We start from the raw sequence: 18,369 nt of genomic DNA on the forward strand, positions 1-18,369 counted from the left end.
TCTTGCCTGGGTCAATGCCAGCCTGCTCTTACTCTGGAGAAATACTGCAGACTCGAACCAGATTAATGAAGAGAGAAATTATTCTGAGACTAAGAAGGGGGGGGGGAGGGAAATGCTTTACACCCACAGCAGTTGTATGGGGAGTTGTTCCTGGGTGATTAGAGGGGGTTGTTCCCGGGTGATTGCCCTGTGTCCTTTCCTTTTGGCTGTGTTCTGATGCCAGGCGCTGATGGCACTTGGAGATAAAGAACGTGTTCACAGCTCTGCTTGTTATTGAAGGGTTTTTATTATTGCTGATGTTACCAGGGAAAAGAAAGTTATTAAAAAGCAAAACAAAACACGTGGCACTAACAAATTGAAGCCCCCAGGGAACTGTTGCCTGAATGGGATTTTGATTGGAGTTCAATTTAATTGGCCATAAATCTTCTCGTTTCTGATTGACATTCTGTTTCAGAGCGGTCTACAAAATTCACCACAAGCAGCTTTTTCCATTTTTGTCTGTTGAACAAAATGCTCCAACATGAGCATAAACAGAAATATTCCTTCAGCAAGGTGACCTTGTTCTTGTTTGTACTGCGCTGGTAATTGATTTAATGCCTCCTTACCCTATAAATTTGGGCTCTTTTCTGAGGCATGTCCATCAGATTTCACAGTAATTGGTTGTTGTTTGGTGGTGTTTCGCTGGAGTGTTTTGACTGCAAGATATTTCTGAAGCTACCAGGGTAGCTGTGATCATTTTCACTGACAGGATGGGAAAATTCAGCTGGTAGGTGTACACGTGCCCCTGCTGTTGGCTGCCTTGGACTGCAGCTATGTGCATAGCTCAGAGAGTAAAAGCTCTTGTTCCAGCCCCGGGTAAGCCTGTGAGGTGCAGAGCCCAGTGATTTCCGTGGGGTTTGAATGGAATTTTTCCTGTCACATTGCAATGTCTTCAGGGGAGTGAAGTCATGCTGCAGGTGCTGCAGGTTTGGGGGTTTGCTGTGAAGGAAGGAGCTGGGATGGTTTCTGCCTGCCATGAATGTTAGCCTTTGCTTTGTGCCTTGCCCAAGTGCTAGCAGGGTGAGGATGGAGACCTGAGGGAACCTCTGCATGTTCTGGGGCAAAATAAATCATAGAATCACCCAGGTTGGAAGTGACTTCTAAAGGCCATCTGGTCCAACCCTCTCTGCAGTCAGCAGGGACATCCTCAACTAGACCAGGTCACCCTGAGCCCTCTTGAGCCTCACCTTGACTATCTCCAGGGGGGGGGGTCCCAAACGCTTTCCTGGGCAACCTGTTTCAGTGTTCCACTGCCCTCATGGTAAAGAACTTGTTCCAATCTAAATCTGCTCTTCTCTAATTTCAAGCCATTGCCCCTCATCTTATCACTGAAGACCATCATAAACAGTGTGGAGGTGCTGGGCCCAGTTTCTGGTCCGAGTCTTTGGAATTACTCATTCAGCTCAGAATGCTTTTTCATGAAGAAGTTGGAAGCCCATCAGGAATTGCTTAGTGTGGGTGTTTGTCCCTGCTTTTTACAGCAGAGATCACTTTGGTTTGAGTGTTTTTCTTGAAGAACTGGATGAAGAGGGTTTGTGCTTTAGATGCTTCTCCAATGCCCCATGGGAGCTGCAGCTCAGCTGCTCTTGGAGTCTGCTGTCCTACCCTGGCCAGAGCTCTCCTGTGCTTCCCCTTCCCCACCTTGTGCTGAGGGCTGGGCTGCACCATGCCCTGCTCCTTCCCCCCAGGAATGGGGATGGGCAGCAGCTCTGTGTGCTATAACCCCTTGTAGAGCTGTCCTCTCTCTCTGCTGCTGCTTCTCTTGCCTCCTTTCCTTTTACCCAAGATTGCTTTCTGTGATTGCTGATGTATATTCATCAGAGGTTTGCTTCTCCTCCTGATCTGCAACACCCAAAGGAGGCTCCATGCAAGAAGACTGTGGGGGTGAATTCCTTAGGGAAGGGAATTGATTTGGGAGGGAAGATGAGTAAGAGGTGAGGACCAGATGGGATCAAAGGAAACAGAATTGTCATCTAATTCTGGTTAGATACCCAAGCCCCTGAAATTCACTTCTGCTCTTGCAGTCTCATTCTTGGAGATCTCAGTAAAATGCCTCAGCTGCTGCAAGGAATGGGCAGGGAAGGGGAGGGGGCCAGCCCACCCTGGGAGGTAATCCTTGTTACTGAGCTGGAGAATATTGCAGTGAAGTGTTTTCCCCCACCTTTCCCATCCCACAGCTCTTTTCCCTTGGGATCCTTTTGTGTTTCTAAGTTGTGTCATTATATATAGTGCTCATTTAACTATTTCCAACAGTAGTGGGATTGACAGGTTGAGTGTTCTGCAATCTTACAACTTCATAGACTAGAAATGGAATGTTCTATGGCCTGTTGAAAAGGGGGGAGGGGGGGGGAGGGGGAGTTACATCTGCTACCAGTTTCCTAATTACATCAGCAGCAAACACATTATGAGTTTGTTAATACCAGGTGCTCCTGCTGGAAAAAACACCTCTTACAGCCATGGCCTTGACAACTGGAAGCGATTACTTTGCAGAGGTTTCCCTTTCTGTTTTCTGAGCCATTAGAATTCTTTCTCTCCTCTTTCTTCAGCTTTCCTCCCTACAAAAGAAAGAGAGAAAAAACTGAATTGTAGCTCCTTAGGACTATCTTCTGAAATGTTTTTGTCTGCAAAGGTGAAGAGCTGGAACGTTATGGGAAGTGATGTTCAGAGAAAGGAGCATCTGTTCGTGAAGCTTCTGTGGTGTTTGGGGCTTGTATGACAGTGGTGGGCAGGTACTCAGACAAGTGAGACCCAACTGTGTCTCCTGGGTTTGCTCCCCAGGGGATGGGTCAGAAGCTGAGTGCTTCATGGGCAATGGCTGTATCTGCCCTGACCCTCAGGGAGTGTGTGGCAGAGAGGAGAAGCATAAAAGTGTCTTCATGCTAAATAATGCATCTACAAGCAGCTAAATCCTTCTGCCTCCAGCTTGTGTGTTCAGGCTGCCTGTGAAGTTGTTGATGGGGATGGTTGAAAACACCTTCACTCTGCAGCCTGCTCTACAGCACAATTTTTTCTGCTTCTTCAGTCATTATCTACCTGAATCTTGATTTAGAAGACAAAATCTTTTCCATGCTGTCCAGATGGTAACTGGTTGTAGCTTGGACCCCAAAGCTCAATGGATAGGATTGGAAGATGGTTCTTCTCCCACCTGTGGCACTAAGATCACCTTTGGCACCAGTTTCATATATCCCACTGTTTTTCCATCACTGTAGTGACTTCTGTTTGGGGCAGCATTTGCCTTTATGTGAATTAGAATAAGCAGAGCCTTGGTTTTGGTGGGATTGCAACTAAACGTTGAGGGAGAAGAGATCTGTGTGTCTACTCTGAGCTGCAGCTCTATGCAGTCCATTAGATCATTTGGGACAACATCCATCTAGAGATGATGCTGATGGATTGTGATTCTCTCTCTTTCCCTGACATTCCATCCCTTAGCTCCTGATGCCTTTGGAGCAGAACAAATCCTTCAGCAAAGCTCCTCCAATGTCACATAGAGAGATTAGTGGTGGTTGGATAATAGATGTGGCTACTAAAGCTGGCCAAGAGTTCTCCAAGATGTTCTAGTGTGAACCATCTCCATTTCCTTCAACTCTGGTTTTTGTGAAAGTCTGATCAATAAAGACTTGCAGGATAGGGATGTGAGACATCTCCCACCTCTGTTTGCAGATGGGAGTGAGCACCAGACCACCTCACTACCTAGATTGGGTATATTTGTTCAAGTCTGGGCCTTGCCAAAGTATGCTTGACCTTGATCTCCTTCACCCTTGATTTATCCCTGCTCATGATCATTCAGCACTGACTTGCATATCCCCAGCTCTTTTGAAGGGGAGCCCACTGTCCTGGTGAGGATGGTAAGTGAAACTGGAGCCTCCTTCATGGCTTAGATGGACACCTCAGTCTCCACACCTTCCCTTCCTATCCCCTCTAGTTCCTGTAATGCTGGTGGGAGATTGTCAGAAGCTTGTGCCTTTCATCCCTGAAGTGGGAAGGGTTTTATTTATTTTGTTAATCTGGAAGTTAAGTGGGTGGGAAGCTAAGTCTGCAGCCCCACTCCGTTGCTCACATGCTACCAGCTCTTGTTTCCCCTTGAGAGAGGCAAGAGCAGATGGAAGGCAGAGATGAAATGAAGATCAAACGTAAACAGCATGATTAAGTTTTTGATAAAGGATAAAACACTTATCACATCAAAGCTGCTGGAAAACAAATTAAATGTTTCCTGAACAGTTAGTGTCCACGTAAGCACTAGCTGTGCTCTGCCATGGGGACGTTGTTAGCAGCAGGCAGTGGAGCTGGGGGATGCTGGGGAGGTTGTTACCCTCCCGGCTCTGCTGCGGGTCGCCTGGCTGGCACCGGAGCTGGCAGCTGTTAGCCATCCTCTAGCATGGTGAACCTCTTGCTGCAGACTGGTGTGCCTGTGTTACCTGCATGGTCAGGCAGTCTTTAAGCCAAGTCCTGCTCAGTTCTCCAGGTTTGGGCACTGGTTTTCCAGAGGTTTTATAGCACTTTCAAGGCATTGATAGGTGCAGAGTTTGTGGGTGGCTTTTCTCCCAAGCGTTAGTGATCCTTTGGTTCCATGCTTTGGCTCAGTGAATCGGGTCCTTTACCATGAGGGTGATGGAACACCGGAACAGCTTGTCCAGGGAGGTGGTTGTGGCCCCATCCCTGGAGATATTCAAGGTGAGGCTTGACAGGGCTCTGGGCAACCTTAGCCAGTAGGGGATGTCCCTGCTGACTGCAGAGGGGGTTGAACAAGATGACCTTTGGAGGTCCCTTCCAACCCAGACCATTCTATGATCTGTGTCATCCTGCAACCTTTGGCTGAAATTTGCATCTGATTTCCTTCTTAAATGAGAGGAAGATCAAAATGTGGTGTGCTGAACTGGACTGCAGTTCAGGGAAGCATTTACCTATGGACTTTTCACAGGGAAAACTGGAAAAAATATTTATGCCCTATATGGACTTCTTTACATATATCTAATGATCTGGAGTCGATTTTTGCATGCATGGCACATTATAAAGCTCAGAAATAGGGCAGTACTGCGGCAGTTTGAGGAAGATGTGTGTTAGAGTCACAGAGAAGTTAGTCAGAAGGGACCTTCTTGTGGTCATTCCTCCAGGCTCCTGCTTGAAGCAAGGTTAACCTCAACGTTTGCTTAGGTTGTTCAGGACCCTATCTAGCTGAGCTTTGAAGGTCTCCCAGGATGGAAATTGACATCTTATCTAGGTCTCTCTTCCAATTTCACATGCTGCTCAGGGAAGGATTTTCTCTTCCCTTCAACTGGAATTTCCCTTCTGGGGATGTTGCCTCTCATCCTGTCACTGTACTCTGCAGAGGAGGGTCTGGCTCTGTCTACACACCTACCTTTTACATCATCCAAACCACTATCAATATAAGAAGACAGATTTCCCTGGGGTTGTTTGCTTGCTTGTTTTCCTTTCTTGGTGCTCCTCTTCTTGTTTCTGTGCTCTGGGAGTGATTGACAGCATGCCCTTGTCTCCTGCCTACTGCAGGCAGTCACATATTTGGGCTCTTTCAGAGCAAGATCTTGTTTCTATTTACTGCTTTTGAAAAGACTGCTTTGGAAACTGCATGAACAGAAAAGGGGTTAGGTGTTGTGAGCAAAGTCTCTGTCTGCCAAACACTAATGTTAGTTATTACCAAGCTTAGTAGCGCAGGAGCTTTTTAGTCTCTCTGCAATTGGCCTTCATCCTGCTGGGAACATCACAGTATCAGTTAACAGGGAACCAAAAAAAAAGGCATGGAGCTAAAGCTTTGAGGTCTTCTTCAGTGGCAAGTGAGGTGGCAGTCAGGTACTAGCTCAGATATGGCACAGATGTTGCCTGACAACTTGAGATTAGACCAGGAACTTCATAACATGAAGTCAAATTGAGTTTCTTAACAATACCCAAGGTGGGTGTCTCAGTGACAGCTCTACAGCTGTTGGGTTTTTCAGTTAAAGAAGAGAGGCAACTTTTTCTGAAGAAGCTGTTAAGGAATATATTACTGTGTATTTCAGCAAGCCTTCTGCTGTAACAAGATGCAGAGTTTCAGGCAGTATCCTGTTTAGATCCATTCCAATTTGATAATAAAAATGGGATTGACAGTGAGGGGTTGCACTGAATAACTCATTGCTGGGAGTCCTGCTCCATGCTGAAGTCAGGATGTGTCCTGGTAGGCTCACAGCTGTCTTAACTTTCTCTCCCCTTCATCTAGACAGCTCAGTGTCCATGAGATTTATTTCTTGATCTGTATGGACATAGGATCCTTGGGATTATTGCCATAGAAACAAGGCCTAACATAGAGCGTGGTAGAAGTAACAAATGGGATTTGGCAGCCTTCCCCATTTACTACACAGAGGCAGAGCTGTGTACAAAAAGCAGCAATTACTTGCTCTTGGAGCCTTATTAACAGGCACATCTGCACATGCATTAAACCCAGATACTTCAGCTTCCATTCTGCCTGGGATGACATTCACATATTCTGGTCTTTAAACTCAATCCCTGACAGCTATTTTATTTTTCAGTCAAGGCAGGAATTTGTTGGGTTTGACATTTTGGTTCCTTTCTGTCTGATTGCAAGTCCTGTGTGAGCCTCCCAGGAGGAGATAAGATGCAGTAAGCGAACCGCTGGCTCCCAGGGAACAGTCCCTCCTTTGAAGGATGAAGTCACCCAAGTTCTGCTTGTAAAGCCTGATCTCCCACGGCGCTGGGACCCAGCTCCCAGCCTGTCCCTGGGCTTCACACCCTGCCTGCCTTACAGGCACGCTGCCCTTCTCCTCTTTGGCAGTCCGAGGTGGCTCAGAGTTGGCAGCCTGAGCTTGGGGTGGCTTGTGCCAGGCAGAGAGGTGCTTTGGCAGGAGTGGGTACACCTTACTGTGTGTGCAGCTAAAGCTGGGCTGACTCTGGGTCACGGCACACCTGCTGATAGTGAGGGAGAAACACAAGCTCAGATTTCTAAGCCAAATGGGGCAGCTCTTGAAGCTGTATGGGGTAGTAAAGAGGCAGAAATGCAGATGGAAGGGGATACAGAAAAGGGGAAAAGAAATGTACTGAAGAGTAAGGCACATCTGCTGCCTGCTGGTGAGCACTGGCAGGCTGAGGTGGAGCAGCAGTGTCAGCCTGTGGCCCTGTGCCTTCCGACGTGGGAGGTCGGTGCCAGCTCAGCAGGCCCTGGGGTGCAGATCTTGCTCTTCCAGCAGGCTCAGGAGGCAGAACTGGAGTCCTGGGAGATTCCAGTTTTGCAGCTGCCCAGGGCAGCAGAGCTCGGCTCTGGGACCCTTGCATTCCATCATTTCTTTTCCATCCTCCCTCACACCAAGTGAAATCACGTTTAGAAGGGAACAGTCAGGACACAGAGGAGTCCCTTGCTGGAGAGGATGAATTTGCTGACCTGGGACTGAGCATGCACTGTCCTTTCCCAGCCCACATCCTATAATGCTGCCTGCAGTCAGAGGAGGGCAGCTTCTAGGGGAGATTTCAGATACAGCTGAAGATGATTTAGAGTTCTCAGGGCAAAAATCTGTCATCTACCTGCACCAATTTAGGAACAAAACACTGTTGCTTAGCAGAAGAAACATGTAAAGCTGATTGTAAACCTCAAAATTGAGATGGAGACTGGAATGAAACCAAATGAACCCAGAGGGGCAAAATACAGGGAGCTTGAAACGGGGCTACGTGCTCCAAGCTTGCCTGGCCTCCTTTTTAAAGGTGCTGAGGACTCTGCATCTCTAGCAGAGTGCTCAGGATCTTTTTGAAACATTTATTTAGTACCTAAGTATAGATCTAGGGCTGACTAAGTATAGGCTCCAAAAATAGTGCAGGTGTCTGCCTTCTCCCTCTTCCCCATTTCTCTTTTCCTTCTCTTGATTCTCTTCAGCTCCCACGTTCTCTGTTCCCCCCAGCTGCCTTCATTTTTCCATCCTCCTCCAGCTGACTTCTGCTCCTGCTTCTACCCTGTCACTCTGGGACTCTGTCCCGTGGGAGCCACAGTGCATTTCATAACTCCCTTTTCACTCCTCCTTTCACCCTAAATTCTCATTGTCAGGGGACAGACCTTCAAGCAGACAGCTCTGTTCTGCTGAGGAACCTGCTGAATTCAAGTCCCAAGTATTTTGCCTCTCCTGCCTGGGTCTGACCAGGGGTGGCAGCAAAAAGGGGAATCACCCCAGACACCTAGGGTTGGAGTGAGAGCCCAGAGTAGCTGCCATCCCTTTCTGGCCCAAAAGCATAAATCAGAATGTTCTTGTCTATTTCCCACTGCAGGCATGAGTGACAACAGCAAAAGAGGTTGTCATGAAGGGGTGGTAATTTTGTGAGCAGGAAGCTCTCGGCAGTGGCTTGTGTCTTTCAGATCAAGCCGAAGACAGATGTGGCTGTGAGTCTGCTGGCTCTTGCCCCTGACAGGAGTGTCTGTCTCTCTTGTAGGAAGGCATGCCCCAAACGCTGAGTGCCAGCAGTATGTTTACCCCATGTGGCTTCAGCCCCCACCTACACACTTCAAAAGAAGATGAACAAGGAGGACTGATCTTCCAGGATGGAAACCTTACCTCAGCATCTCTGGATGCTCTCATCCAGCATCTGATACCTACCACTGATTACTACCCTGAAGTAAGCAATTCACAGTGTAATAAACAGCTTAATTTTGATGAATTGGGGCAGCACTTTATGCAAAAGTGCAAATGTGTTAAATTTTGAATTAAGAGGGTGATTTAAAAGCTGCATACAATTAAGGCTTGCTAAATTGATGCATTGCTTTAAATGCTATTTCACTGCTCCATAATTGTTCCCAGGGAAAAAAAAAAAAGCAGATCCCAAAGTTGATACTGCCTTTAAATAAGGGAAGAGGGGGAGCGGGGGAGAGCTGTGCTGGTGATGAATTAGTGATGGAGTAGTCAGAGCACTTCAAAAATAGCACTGCAGCCCGGAGAGATTTAGATGGAGACTAAAGCAAAGGGGAAAAAAAAACCCTTCCAAGTCTGAACTGGCATTAAATTAGCTAAATCTCAGTAGCTGCTGAAGTCATCCAGGTTTGTCTGCATGTACAAAGCATTCCCTTGGTGAAAACAGAGCCCTTCCTTCTGAGGGCTTCGTCGTTTTCCTGGGGTGATAGTCACACCAACTTGGTAGTCGCTGCACAGCAGAGCCTAGACCCTAAACCTTGCCCCATCAATGAATACTGAGTGTTTCTTTACCACCAGTGTGAGGATCTAAACTGGAAGCAGTTGATGGTCCTGCAAGCTGTTGACTGCACTGGATTCTGCACATCCTCTGTGGAATTCAGGACGGGGTTTGGCTGGAAGACTTTCAAGTGCTAATATATCTCTATGGGAAGGTTTCAATTTCAAAGCCCAGAGCAGCATTGACTTCTGGGCAGTGGAGAAGACTATGAAAGTTATCAATGCAGAGCAGGCAGCATGTATTAAATTACCCACAGCTCAGGTTGTGATCAGCTAAAAATAGGTAATGGAGAAGCATATCAATTAAGGCAAAAGAACAGAAAGGCAATAAAAATAGGTGATGCACAGATTAGGCTGTGAGGTTTTCATTAAGCAAGGTGTCATGTGGAATATTACACCTGCTGCTCAGGAGCGTGGCTGGGGCTGGGGGAAAGAAGATAATTCAGGCACCAAGAGGGGCCAGGATGCAAACAACTGAGGATTCCTGCATGTATTTTATATTCACTGCTGGAATACTTTAAGTAATCCAAAGCTTTATCCAGCAGGCCTGCTTCCCACAGCTTTGCAGGTGTGGGACTGCATATGATATGACTTAGCTGAGAGAAAAGAGTTTTGGGGAGTTAGTGGAATAAATGAAATGTTTCTTAGAACAGTTTGGGTGAGATCTGCATCTGGGGACATCTGCAGCTCCCAGCCCTGGACAGCCTAGAGATGCCCGAGTGTCCACACACTCAGCTTCTGCTGTCTCCTGCCCCTGGGCTTGCTCCTGAAAAGTGGCCTACATGCTGTCTTCACTGGGTGTTTGCACAGGGTTTGGGCAACCAAAGGCTGGAAGGGGATGGTGTGGAGGAAGGAGATGCCACTGCCTCCTGCACCCACTGAAACCAGTTCCATTTTCAGGGACAGGAGCCCTTGTGTCTTTTAGACAATTAAAGGTCTGTCCCAGTGGAAATGCAGACATGGAGTTTGGGGCTTTTGTGGTTAATCTTTATTACTCACTGTGTGGTTGCTTACAGCAGGGCTGTTTGTCTTTCCCCTGCAGAAAGCCTACATCTTCACATTCCTGCTGAGTTCCAGACTCTTCATCGAACCCCATGAGCTTTTGTCCCGAGTTTGTCACAAGTGTATCGAGCAGCAGCGGCTGGATGACCCTGTGCTGGACAAGGTTGGTTTATCTTTGCAGCAGGAACATGTGAGGTGTTTTCTGTGGGCAGAGAATCCTGGGGCTCTGGGGTGTGTGTGTCCTTTGCCTGAATGAAACTTTCTCATAAAGGACAATGTTTGCTGCTGAGTTCCTGACATTGAGGCGTCATCGAATCACAGAATCAACCAGGTTGGAAAAGACCTCCAAGATCATCCTAAACATCCAAGTCTAAGAGCAGTGCTCCAGGCACTAGTCACTTCAAATCTTCTTCTGATTATCTCTTTCCCCCTGTCTCAGTCTTCCCGGGTGACTTTTCCCTCTTCACTTCTTGAAGGCTCTGCAGGAGCCTGGGGGATGCAAGCAGGTAGGGCGGAAGCCTCACGCTGACAGCTGCAGATGTTGACACACCACTCATGCCCATTTTTACTTCATGCCTCTGCCCTTTTGCTTTCTTGCTCCTGGTACAGCAATATTTCCTCTTGGCCTTAGGTGTCACTTTGAACACCAGGTAGCAGCATGCAGCCACTCACTCCCCTCCCATTGCTGGCAGTGACAGATCGCCTGCCAGCCGTGCTGCAGAGCTGCCTGGCACACCAGCACCCAGCTGAAGCAGCAGCCAGGCTGTGACAAACCAGCAGCATGAGAAAATCCAAGCTGTCACTGTATAAGCAGCCCTCCTGTTCTGCCCCAGGGACTGTGCAGGTTGATCCACTGTGTACCAACATATCTGCAGCCTCGGGCAGCCCCACTGAGAGCGTGCTGGAGATGGATCCCACCAGATCCTGCTCAGTGCTGGATTCCACCCAAGCTTTCCTCAGTGCATTGATGGAGACCTATCCAGTGCCATATCTGGAGCAGGAGATGCACCTTCAGTGGAGCAGATGGGGAAAGAACATGCATCAGTTGCAACCTTCCAAACCAACCCCTAAATTCTGCAATGATCCTGAAAAGCAGGAGATGCACCTTCAGTGCATTCTGCAGTGATCCTGAAGAGCAGCCTTGCCAGCTTTGAAACACTGTGGTTGGCTTCAACTGCTGAATCATCATCTGAGCACGTGCTTGGTTTTGCCCATGGTGCCATGAGTAACAGGAGTTCTGCCTTCACTCTGCCCATGGCAGGGGGGTTGGAACTAGATGATCCTCGAGGTCCCTTCCAACCCTAACAATTCTCTGATTCTGTGGAGAGCAATCAGACTGCTGAGAAATCTGCAGTGTTAATAGAAATGTCTGGATGAGGTCACCATACAAAGCAATTTGTCTAAGGTGTGATGGGTTTTGTTCTCCAATTCTATGGCAGGTGCAAGTTTAGGAGGATTTAAATAGCAAAGATTTGATGCTCATTAAACTCTGCCAGAAATGAGAAGCAAGGCCTTACTGTGAAGCTCTCTCAATGTGCCTGAAGTGGATCTGTGTTTTGGACTGGCCTGTGGTAATGCAGACTGAGTGGAACACCAGCTTGGGATCTTGTGTTGGGCTGACTTTAAAACTCTGCCCACAAGCAACCTCCCATCCCCTGTGTCCTGTGACTGGCACAAGTCCTCTCCTTCAGTTCCAGCAGCAGTTTACACAGCTGGAGCCACACGTCTCCCCAGACCTTTGTAGTTTGCAATAAAGCTTTCCCTTTAGCAGCCACCTGCTGGTCTTTGAGCCTGAGCTTGATGGCAGCTGACAGGAGCTATTTTTGGAGCCGTGGTTCATTGTAACCTGTTGTTGGTGGGAAGCTGAAATACGCATTTTAACCACCTTGGTTGAGAAGCAGAGAGCTGTGGAGCTCAAGAGTATAATTTTTCCTGATTACAGGGTACACTTCAGCTGCAGCACATAGGATGCAGGATGCTGTTTGTTTTGGTCTGTGTTTTCTCTAAATAAAAGGGCAGTTTGGTGTTTAATGCAATTTCCCTTTCACAAGCTCTTGCATAAGGGAGGATGAGAGCTTTGGAAGCAGCCGCTCTGGCCATCTCTTGGGATAAAGCTGATGCACCAGTTGTACTGGTCCCCATGTTTCCCTCCTTGCACCATATCTTCCTGAGCATTCCCACTACTGCAGCCTCAGATAAACCTACACCAAAACAGGACAAGGAATAATGGATATAAGCTAGAGCACAGGAGGCTCCACCTCAACATGAAGAGAAACTTCTTTACTGTGAGGAACACTGGAACAGGCTGCCCAGAGAGACTGTGGAGTCTCCTTCTCTGGAGTCTTTCAAAGCCAGCCTGGATGTGTTCCTGTGTGGCCTGCCCTAGGTGATGCTGCTTTGGCAGGGGGCTTGGATCTGATGATCTCTGGGGGTCCCTTCCAACATTCTGTGATTGTGTAAATAAGCAAAGTGAGCATCAGCTGTGTGTTGTGAGTGGATGTCCCTGCCCTAGCATGGGCAATGTTTTCAAACTAGAGAAGAGCAGATTTAGATTGGATGTTAGGAACAAGTTCTTTCTCATGAGGGCAGTGGAACACCTAGAACAGGTTGCCCAGGGAGGTGGTTGTGGCTGCATCCCTGGAGATATTCAAGATGAGGCTCAACAGGACTCTGGGCAACCTGATCTAGTTGAGGATGTCCCTGCTGACTGCAGAGAGGGTTGGACTGGATGACCTTTGGAGGTTTCTTCCAACCTAGCCCATTCTGATTCTATGACCTTGAGCTCATGTGGGGAGAGGGCAATGCTATCAGTACCCCAGGTAAGGTTACTGAAGTGCTGGTGGTTTTGCTATCTTCCCTTCCTCATGTTACATCTGCCACTGGGACACTAAAGCATTTCTTTCAAACAGCCAGAAAACAAAGCAGCACAAAACCTCTTTGGAGGTCTAGAAATGCATTCCAAAAGGTATAAAGGTTGCCCCAGCCAAATGTCCATCCAAGCAATAAACCAACCAACAGCATGTGCAGAATGATCAAATCTGCATGCAGATGAGACAGTTGTGCACACTCTCGAGTCCTGGTGCCACGACCTGTCACTTGCACCACCCTCATTGTGTGTGTGTGTGTGCAGGCTTTGCAGGTGCCACCAAAGTGCCTGCCTTGAAACGCTGCTTTGATGAGTAAACATGTTCCAGTCCCTCTCCATCCTTCTGGTTTGCATTTCAGGCTCGGATCAGAAAATTTGGACCCAAAATCTTGCAGTTGCTGACGGAGTGGACAGAGACATTCCCTTATGACTTTCAGGAGGAGCGGATGATTGGCCACCTGAAAGACATGATTCACAGGATAGCCCCGTGTGATGAGGTGAGCATCTCTGGCCTGACATGTTGCATAGAGGCCCAAAGTTCATTTGCCCACCTGGTTCCTCCTTTTGACACTTTCTGTTCCATCCTGTAACCAGAACAAGAGGACACAGTCTTAAGCTGTGCCAGGGGAGGTTTAGGCTGGATGTTAGGAAGAAGTTTTTCCCAGAAAGAGAGATTGGCCATTGGAATGTGCTGCCCAGGGAGGTGGTGGAGTCACCATCACTGGAGGTGTTTAGGAAGAGACTGGATGAGGCAGTTGGTGCCATGGTTTAGTTTATTAGGTGGTGTTGGGTGATAGGTTGGACTTGATGATCTTGAAGATCTTTTCCAACCTGGTTTATCCTATCCTATCCTATCCTATCCTATCCTATCCTATCCTATCCTATCCTATCCTATCCTATCCTATCCTATCCTATCCTACTGGTTCCCAAAGAAAAATCAGGAAATATTTGGTAATGGGTAAATGTTATTATTATCCTATCACAGTTTTTTCCTCTTCTAGCTGTTAAACCCCATAGTGACTTCCCTAGAAGCCACATCTCCCAGGTTAGGTACTCCTGTGGCAGTGACATGGGGACACATCAGAGTGATCAGTGTAATTAATCTAGTGCACAGCAAATTCTGTAAGTAATAACATTCCTGCAGAGAAAAGGTCTGAAGGCATAGCACAGGCTGACTGTGATGGTCACAGTTCAAGTAGTATTAGAGCTGTGGTCCCCTGAGTTATAGTCTAGCAGAGGGCTAGAGACCAACCATCATGAGCTGAGACCAACCATCCTGACCAAGCAGTGGCTCAGGGAGTGCTCCAGGATATTTAGTTCAGCAAATGAGGAGTGGAGCAAGCAGGCAGTTGTCTGTTGATTGCATGGGGAACTGAAAAAGATCATTTATTGTTTTGAGGTTACCTTATGAAGACTTCCTTCCTCTCACTGTGTTTATGGCCCTGCTTTGTCTCATTTCTCCATTTGCTTATGGCCCTCATCACCTTTGCCAAAATCTAATGTTCTTTCCTCACTTTACATGCCTTCAGGATGCTAATTTTATTTAAGCATTCGTTGCCTTTTCCCATCTCTTTCACTGGTGACTCTAACAAGGGTTTGGCTTACTCCTTTCTGTCTCTTGTGAAGGAGTTCACAGCCCCCATGCAGGAGCTGGTTGATGTTGTAAAGCATGGACCCAGACAGGAGGTGAGCAGGCACAGAGCAGCAGATCCTGGTCACAGCTTGACTAATGTCAGTGGAATCCTCATCAGGGTTCCCAGAATCTAAGGGCTGATGAGTGCAGCCTGTTTGGCTGATGTGGTGCCCTTGCAAGGGGCAGTTCCTACCTTTCAGTAAAATACAAATGCTTGTGGACATGTAGCTTCTCTGGGAGCATGGAAGTGACAAAAGAAAGCAGTGTGTGGCCTGCTGGGAAGAAACTCAGTCTAGAGGGCTGTATGGTCTTGGTGCTCAAATGTGTGAGCCACGTGTGTGGCAGAGTAGGGCACAGCAAATGGGGTCTGTGGGAGACCTCTTTGCACACTCAGGTAAGGGAAGCTCATCAGTTAGTTCAGAAACTTTAAAAATACCACAAAGCCCATGAAAATAAAAGGAGCAAATGGTACATAGAGAGTCTCTAATTACTTCTAGGTTAACCATGGGATGTGGAAGACTTCAGTTCTGTTGGCTACATCAAGGTCTGTCTTCAAGCCACAGATGGGTGCAATTCAGTAGAACAAAAAGCACAGCCTCATGAGGCTGAGAGAGGTAGAGAGAAGAGAAGGAATTAGCAGGGTGGCAGCACAACAGAAATGAAGTTGGACCCTCCTACCCACATGAAACAGGAGAGAAACGGAAACAGCTGCTCTCAGGCTGGGCTGGCATCACAGCTGGGCAGTGTTGGGTATCTGTAGGCTGGCATGGATTGGCTGGCTGGGCTGGAGCCACAGGAGAGAAGGGGTGATGGGAACAAAGGACTTTCAGAAAGAGACAAGGTGGCCTCAGTTTCATTGAGCAGATCAGGGAATTGTCTCCCTGAAAGGGAAGGAACAATGAACTTGCTCCTGCTAACCACTAAGTAAGGTGCCTTGGGGCCCTTCAGTATCTGAAGTGAAAGAAATCCATACAGACCCACCAAAGCCATGTCCACTGGAAAGGAGCCAGCCTAAGGGCAGAGAGCAGTGGCTTTGTTTGTGCTCTTTAAAAGCAGGAGCTGTCCTGGTGAAGAGCCATGGTGCTAAAAACCAACTCTTTGCATACAAAGCAATAGTTTATTTGCCTAACCCCAGCGCTGCACACCTTGGCTCTGGAGCATGCATAGCTCTGCACTAATGCTTATGGGTGCCCTGGAGGGGTTCAAATCATTGCTTTTCAGATATTCCTGGGGACTGTAATTGCAGGTGATCATGGCTGAGCAAAATCAATAGTTAATTTAAGGAGCAGCTCCTACCCTACAGATGCAGATTTCCTTTATTTAAGGGACAGCACAAAGGAGTGGTGGTGCCTGGTGGCTGCTCGGAAGAAAGTTGTTCCCTTTGTGAGTCACAGAAACGAAAGACTGGAAGATTTGTGAGGTCAGCCAGTCCATGTAGGTCAGTGCAGGCTTTTTCCCTGCAGTGTGTGCTTCTGTCCTTTGTGAAGTCCACTTTCCACAGGCTCTGTGATGTGCTTCTGAAGGTGGCCACGCTGCGGAGCGTTTCCTGAGTGAGTGCTGTGATTTGCATTTAGAGTTCGAGATTTTAATTAAAATTTGAGCTCCTCAGCCACCTGCTGGGGCCTGCTGTCTTCAGAGGAACTTTCCCAGTGAAGAACCCAAGGTTTCCTTTAAATATTAAACAGTCATCTGCTGCTTTTTGCCTGCTAATGTGACAACGGAGCGGAGTCAGTCGGCAGAGTCCAGCACGCAGCCTGGCGCAGCGCGGGGGTCACTCTGTGGCAAGATAATTGCCAGCGTGCTGAAGGTAATGAACAATGTTGTTTGCACTTAGCAAACACGGTTCAGAGAAGGCAGGAAATGCTTTTAAAAGGGCAAAGCAGGATTTATGGTTGTGGTTTGGTGGGGTTTTTTGGTCATTTCTTACCCCACATGCACAGGAAAAGCTTTCTAGGCAAGGCTGCACCCGAGGGACTTCCAGTCAGTCTCTTCAAGAGCTCTAATTTGGGATTAATTTTTATTGTCTCCATTCAGTGTCTCCCATTTCACTCTTTATTAGGTGGTTGGCCTACCTGAGTCTTTGCTATGAAGTTTACTGTTGGCTGTACCTCTTTTTTGTGCCCTACCTCTATTTTTTGTGCTGTACCTATTTATTAGCTGTTTGACCTACCTGAGGCTTTGCTGTGAAGTTTTCTGTTGGCTGCACCTCTGTTTTTGTGCCCTACCTGTATTTTTGTGCTGTACTCCCTACAAAACTAGGTGAAACTAGATCCCTTGGTTAAGGATTCATTGCAAGATTGGCTAATATGCCTGTCCTCCAAGGAATTCTTATGCTGCTTTTTGGCTTTTCATAGAATCAATAAGGTTGGAAAAGACCTCAGAGATCATCAAGCCCAACCTATTACCTAATGCCTAACACCTCCTGACAACTAAACCATGGCTCCAAGCACCACATCCAATCCTTTTATGAACACCTCCAGTGGTGGTGACTCCACCACCTCCCTGGGCAGCACATTCCAATGGCCAATTACTCTCTCTGTGAAGATCTTTCTCCTCTCCTCCAGCCTCAACTTCCCCTGGCACAGCTTGAGACTGTGCCCTCTTGTTCTGTTTTCATCCAAACATTGAAGAGTTTGATCCTGCACAGAAATGGCTGGTCTGAGATTTCTTATCCAAACTCCTTTTTTTGAGAGAAACCTGAGGTTTCAGCTAGAAGTTTTGAGCCAATTGTTTCATGTTGGCCTGGGTGGTTTCTCCTCCCTGTCTGGGCTTTTCTGCCTTACCCTGCTCCTGGTTTTGGGGTTCCCTTCTACTGCTGCATTAATTCTAGCTGGTGTAATGATGACATAGAGAAGAAACCCATCTGCTCCAAGTGCCTCCTTCAGGTGGCCATGATGTCTGTGTGCAACCACCAGGAGCATCTTAATCTCAATCTTAATCTTCATCTTGATTATGAAATGCAGAGATGGGAATCTGCTCTCCCTGGAGGTGTTCAAGGCCAGGCTGGATGAGGTCTTGGGCTGGTTGAAGATGTCCCAGCCCATAGCAGGGGGGTTGCAAGTAGATGATCTTTAAGGTCCCTTCAACCCCAAACCATTCTATGAATCTGTGTTGAGCAGAAAATTTGGATTTCAGGGCCATGCCCATCCCCCTGCCCCATGAAATCAATTTGTTCACAAAATACCAAGTATGTCTTGATTTGAGTTTCCATTGAAAAGCAACACTCTGATCAAGCTTCCTGAGCCCTGCTGAGGTTTGCAAACACACCTGGATGTAAAGCAGGGAAATATTTAGGTGGTGGTCAGTGGTTTGTATCCAGGACAGTCTTTGTAAACCAGCAGCATGACCATCTGGCTGAGTGAGGGTTTCCAGGAACAAAGCTGGTAGTCTGTCTTCCTTGGAGCTAGCACACATCAGGAACAGATGAAAATTGAAAGGGGGGGGTGAGGTGGGGTTTAGTTTTCTAAAACTTCTTTCAGTGATTTCTTTCTGCATCTTTCTCACTCCATTTTCACTCCTCCTGTGTGATTTGCTTCCAAGCACAACACGTGTTGTCATTCTCCATCAGAAGTGCCTGATGCCTTCTAGGTACTTGTTTCATTTTGAACTTAGCAGCTCTGGTTTGCTAAAAAGCTTGGCTGCATCTTGCTTCTCTGGCC

The 18,369-nt window shown here is 47.4% G+C and overlaps 1 protein-coding gene across 1 annotated transcript in view; it reads left to right on the forward strand.

Moving 5' to 3' along the window:
• Window positions 1-18,369, forward strand: part of RASGEF1C (RasGEF domain family member 1C) — an 80,932-nt gene that overhangs the window by 34,551 nt on the left and 28,012 nt on the right. The window contains exons 2-4 of the mRNA XM_054168693.1: window positions 8,458-8,640; window positions 10,252-10,374; window positions 13,437-13,574. Coding sequence (XP_054024668.1) covers window positions 8,464-8,640; window positions 10,252-10,374; window positions 13,437-13,574 — 438 coding nt within the window. The 5' untranslated portion in view covers window positions 8,458-8,463. The remainder of the gene's footprint in view (window positions 1-8,457; window positions 8,641-10,251; window positions 10,375-13,436; window positions 13,575-18,369) is intronic.

This window comes from Dryobates pubescens, chromosome 16 (assembly GCF_014839835.1).
Source record: "Dryobates pubescens isolate bDryPub1 chromosome 16, bDryPub1.pri, whole genome shotgun sequence".
Taxonomy (NCBI): Eukaryota; Metazoa; Chordata; class Aves; order Piciformes; family Picidae; genus Dryobates; species Dryobates pubescens.